Source organism: Alnus glutinosa, chromosome 7 (genome assembly GCF_958979055.1).
Source record: "Alnus glutinosa chromosome 7, dhAlnGlut1.1, whole genome shotgun sequence".
Taxonomy (NCBI): Eukaryota; Viridiplantae; Streptophyta; class Magnoliopsida; order Fagales; family Betulaceae; genus Alnus; species Alnus glutinosa.
Window position 1 is genome coordinate 28,457,334 of NC_084892.1, and position 5,983 is coordinate 28,463,316.

General features: G+C 37.5%; 1 protein-coding gene across 1 annotated transcript; it reads right to left on the minus strand.

The window, feature by feature from the left end:
- LOC133872244 (lectin-domain containing receptor kinase VI.3-like) lies at positions 1-4,896 on the minus strand. The gene is made up of 2 exons (XM_062309704.1): positions 4,881-4,896; positions 1-2,157 (listed from the first exon to the last, which is right to left on the minus strand). The coding sequence occupies exons 1-2, from the start codon at positions 4,894-4,896 to the stop codon at positions 131-133; spliced, it is 2,043 nt and encodes a 680-aa protein (XP_062165688.1). The 3' UTR covers positions 1-130.
- Positions 4,897-5,983: the final 1,087 nt, after the last annotated feature.

Genomic DNA, 5,983 nt, shown 5'->3' on the forward strand with positions numbered 1-5,983 from the left:
TTGTCAATAAAGAATGATATCTTTCACTAGTATTGTTTTGAAACCGGCGGAATTAATTACATCCCTAAAAAAATGAAAAAGGCCGGGAAAGAAGAAAAAAGTTGGCGTCTCCGATATATATATATATACACTATCTGCCAGTATCTATGGAAGTCGTAGAGATACCGCCACTGGCCGACGAAATATGGGACCCTGTGGTGGTATCAGAAGAAATCGCTGCTAACAACATTCTCGAGTTCATTTCGCTGAAGCTTCGAGAATCAACGGAACCCCAATCATCAATGGCAGGAAGCGGGTCATCCCGACACAGATACCGTGTCACCTGTCTCATGCTAGGCCTAGCTTCTGGCCTGTGATGAGAACAGAGAAGACCCAGTTCCAAAACCAGCTCCGCTTCCTCAATCACGTAAATGGAATTCAACTTCGGATCAACTGCTTCCCCAATCCGACCCTTCTGTTGACATTCCATTACCCAGTCGAGCAGAACGAAACTGGTCGAGTCAATCGGTCTTCTCCCGGCAGCCACTTCAAGGAGCAACATCCCATATGCAAACACGTCGGAGCTTGTAGATACCTTGCCGGTGCGAGCCAATTCCGGCGCAATATACCCAATTGTGCCGACGACATTGGTGGTGTGTGATACCTTCTCATGATCATATAGCCTAGCAAGGCCGAAGTCGCCTAGCCGTGCATTCATTTCAGCGTCTATCAAAACATTGCTGGCCTTCACGTCTCGGTGGATCACCACTTGCTCCCATTCTTCGTGCAGATAGAGTAATCCCCAAGCAACACCTTTAAGGATGTTGAATCTTTTGTCCCAAGGCAACACCCGGTTGTTTTTGGGCTTGAAAACGAGAGAATCAAGGCTGCCGTTTGGAATATAATCATACACAATAAGGAGATCGTTTTTGTGCTTGCACCATCCTTGGAGATTGACCAGGTTCTTGTGTCTTAACCTTCCCAAGCTTTCAATCTCTGCTGCAAATTCTCTCGTTCCTTGTGTTGAGCTACGCACTATCTTCTTCACAGCAACTTCGCTTCCAGTGGCATGAAGAATACCTTTGAAGACTGCACCAAAGCCTCCAACTCCAATCACCTCACTCTCTTTGAAACCCTTTGTAGCTGCATAAAGATCCCTGTATCTGAACCTGTGAGGACAATCCAACTCCCACTCCTCAAGGCTCTCATGATGCATCAACTTTCTATACAGAGTAAGAGAGAACAGAGCTCCCAACAAAATGAGGGTTAAAGCAGATAAAGAGGCAATGACTGCCGTAACTAATGGTTTGAAACGGGCTGAACTTTTCTCCCTTGGAGGTGGCCGGGGAAGTTTAGAGATATTTAGAGGCAGAGCCGCTCCGTTCACTGCAAAGCTCCATCCTAAAATGTAATGAGAGCTTGATTTCCCGCCCGTTGCGGCAGAGAAACCAACGTACATGCTCTCCTCAAGATATTGGGTGAGGTCGACCTTTGGGCAGGAAATGAGGGGTATGGCTGGTTTCGGTTTCGATGCAGGAGATATCGTTACATTCACAACATTTTCTATGCCATCATATTCTATCCAGGCATGGATTGGATCGCCGCTCTCCAAGTCAATTTCATTCGTGTTTTCTTCGCCGCTGCCGACATAGTAAAAAGCTGGTCTAGTGTAATTTGAAGACATGCCATTGATGTTGACGCCCACATGGTTTCCATCCGTATCTGAAACATCTTTGTGCCCTTGAACCGTATCAAATTCAACCGCAAATATATGATTTGAATGATTTCCATCGTTGGACTCGTTGAAAATTCCAAGGTAATGCCCGGGCTTAGCTCCAGGGAATTTCGTGGAGGGAGACAAGATGAAAGCGAGGCCATAGCCTCCTTTGCCGGAGCCTCGGGGGACTATAGCAAAAACAAACGATGTGTTGAAAGAAGAAACGTTTTTTGGGTATGAAGGAGATTTAGTGTCAATGATTTGAATTTTTTTGGTATAGAATGCATGGCCGGCAACATTTTGTGTTGTATCGGTGAGCCTAAGCGCACCACTGGGCTTGACAATAGAGGCTCCTTCTTTGGTAATATTTTGTTCACTACCATTGAATCCATTATAGATGAATGCAAAGTCTTGAGACTGAGCAAGAAGAGGAAACAGGAGAAGGAAAACAAAGGAAATTGCTACAGCCATGGGGGGTTTTGAGAGGAAAAGCAGGAGAAGGAAGCTCACAACTTATAACAAGTTTCCGAGTGAGTTATGGAGATGGGGGAGACTTGGAAAAGTGAAAGTCGATCCAAAAGACAAAATACTTGGCCCTTAGGAGTTGCAGAGGAACACCGGTGACACGTACAGTGATGTCTATTTATATGTCGTAGTCGGTACAGCTCGATCGTCCATGGGAGACATGGAGAAGCAAGTGTGTGCGCGTATATATTCTCATTACATTGATGCCGTGGTCGAGAAGGGTTTGATTTTTCTGGGTGTTTTAGACTTTGTCCAGTATTGACCGATCGATCGCGTTGATGGGGATGAGAGCCAACCACAATAATATTGTATGCCAAGAATTCTTCTTCTTGTTGTGTGGGAAAAGAACTTCTAAGACGGCAGCTTTTCTCACCAATAGGGAGTTTTTGGTGGCTAAACAAAGGGGGTTGACTTCAGCTACTTTGCCACTTGCACCGAAGCTGAATGACTGGCACCAAAAGGTTCAAAAAGCTGCTTACAATTTACTAACAGAGTGGTTAAAATATTAATTACATGATTAAATTTATTTTTGTATTAATTAAATTTTTTTAGATAATCGACGATTTAATATAATATTAAAGTAAAAATTTTAAGTTCAAATCATGTGATGTAAAATAACTCAGCGGTAAATGAGTAATAACTAAACGTCATACTCATGTTTTTCTTATATCTCTCTAAAAATAATATGATTTTTTTAAAATTATCATTTGATCAAACTTCAATAATAATCAATTAGAAGTTCAATAGTAATTTATTTTAAAAGCCACATCATTATTAGAGAAATACAAAAAAAAAAACCATGAGTATAATATCTAGAATTACTTGCGGCCGAGAGCACTGCTTGACGGACACTCAAGCAATGCCACTTAAGCGGCAGTCGATTGGGGCTCGAGCGGTGCAGATCCAAAGAGGTTATGGCCAATTTGACAGATATGAAAAGAAGATCACACAGCTACAAAATCCCGGCCAACTCGATTTTGTTTTTAATTCTAACTTATTCTTCATATTATTTAGCATTATTAGTTTCTTAAAATTTTTGCTGATACCCCATCTTATAGGGAATATTTTATTGCCTTTTTGGAGCATTATTTGTTTAGTTTTCCATCATTATAGGCCTGTTATTCCATCTTTAGAGTATTGACTTTATAGACTTTTGGTTGATGTTAAAACAGAACAATGGACGTAATGAGAAAACTTCCAAACAAGCGTTTGAAGAATAATTAAATTTCAAATTTTTATCTCTTTGACAAGCTATTTTCATAGTTTGTTGGAGTCTATAATTGAAGACACTGATTTTCTTCCTTTCTATTGCTTCGGCTATGTCACAATGTCTTTATGATTTACCTTTTATTTTAATTAAATATTTTATGTAAAAACTTTTAACTTTTAGAATAAATGATAATTTAATAATGATCTTTTTTCTTTTTCTTTTTTGAAGGAAATAATGGTCATTATTAAAACTAGAAGGATTGGTAAATAAAACGTGGGAGTGTAGATTAACAAAGAACACAAAATGCTCATAAAAATACAAATACAATTTTCACCTTTATGTAAAACATCATAAAACTTAAAAAAATAAATAAATAAATAAATAAATAAAAACCCAAAACGAAACAAAACAATAAACACCCTCAAAACACATAATATAGGATCTCCTCCATTTCATGAAATGGAGGGGAGCCATTTCATGATCAAGATCTCAATTATGCAGATTTTATTTTATTACATTTAATAGCATATATGATATCATACTATTTAAAATTTTTGAATGACACGGCAAAATATTTATCACCATACCATTATGTATGCCTGTAAGTATAACAAAATAAAATCTAAAATGACAAACTTAAAATAGAGATCGAGAATCCTATATTTATTGGACAATGCCTTAGTCCAATAAAAGACATTAACAGATATACTCTTTTTATTTATTATACTTTAATTACTTACTTTTATATTAGTTATTGTTAAAAAAATAATAAAAAAAGAAAAAGAAAAAGAGAGAGGGTACCAAATTTTTTACCAAGAAATGGCTACCAAGATAATGTGGAGCTTATTTATTAGAGATGATCAAAACAATTAATAAAAAGAAATGTTACAGGTACCAATGAATACGTTCCACGTACATCATCTTTATATTCATCTATTGGTAAAAGATTTGATACCTCTAGCATTTTTTAAAAAAAAATAAAAAAAAAATCTAGCGATTAATTGAAATTGCTTAATATTATAAGATAAAAATGTAATTTTTAATTTAAGTTATTGTTTGACTAGAGAAATGGTTTAAAGAAAAATGAGCTAGAGAAAATCAAAAAGGGATGGAGAATTTGTGGGAGAGATTAAGAGGATGTGGAGGCCGGAGACGGAAAGTTCCAAATAACTTATTATTATTTTTTTAATTTCAAGATTATCCTTAATTAAATACACTATTTATTATTAAACTCGTCAAACACCGTGCAAAATAATAAATCAAATAAGTTCCTTCTCTTTTTTTTCTTTTTTCTTTTTTTTCTAATTGAATAAGAAAAGGGTTACAAGGGTAGATCCTTCTCATTCCTGATCCGTAAGGAAGAAAGAATAGAAAATCCAGTGGGAATGCTACCAAACACAAGGTGAGTAGCAGCCCATTTAGCTAAAATATGTGCCCGAAGATTGGCACTTCTAAAAACCTTCATAGCACTCTAGCTATGAAAGGCAGGAAGATCAAGTTTAATATCTGAAATTAAAGGAGCAAAATGCCAAGTGGAAAAAAGATGAGGCTGATTCACAGCTAATATTACTAGAAGAGCATCCTCTTCCAGTAGAAAATCACCAGTACCCATAGAAGCAGCAAGCCAAGTAGCAAGAAATGCTGCAGAAGTTTCACCAATGAGGACATCAAAGACATTTAGCTTTTGAGTCACTGCAAGAATGATATCCCCAGAAGAATTACTAATCACAGCCGCTGTCACAGCAAAATTATCACGGATAGCCACATCAAAATTCCCTTCGAAACAACTAGAGAAAGGTGGTTGCCAAAGAGAGGACAAGGCAACAAATTGTCATGCTAAGTAATGAGATTGTAAGGTGACTTTAAGAAGTTGAATGGCAAGACCTAGGTTAGGCAAAGTCCCTTCATGGATCAATTTATTCCTTGACTTCCAAATGAGGTTCATAACAAGAACTGTAAAAAGCTGAAACTTACGAGAATCTGTAGAAGGAATATCCAAATGAGATGATGGATAGATGAGAGCGACAATCCAGTCAGATATAGTCCTCGAAGAAAAATAGGAGATGTTAAGAGCCCACAGAGCAGATCTCCAAAGAATCTTAGCTAATGCACAGTCCAGGAAAATATAGCTTAGAGTTTCCAGAGTACCATTACGAAAAGGCCAAACCCAAGCATTAGCATCTTCTGAATGAATAAACCTACCAATATTATCTCTAAAAGGAAGAATATTCCAACCTATTTTCCATAATAAGTGTTTTAATCTGGCTTAAAGCTTAAGACCCCCAAAGAGCCTGCCAAACAACCGGTGTAAAGGGATGAACTCTGGTAAAAGGTGTCAATGAAACTTTTCTACCAGATTTAACTGTAAAAATACCAGAAGGGGGAGGAATCCAAGACCATTTGTCCTCAGTACTAATCCAAGAGAGATGGATTTGAAGAATGTTCTGAATAGTAAGAGGATCAAAAAGATCATGAAGAAGATCTACATTCCACAACCTCTCCTCAGGAAGAATAAGATCAGCAACAGAATAAGCTGGAAAGACCAACAGATT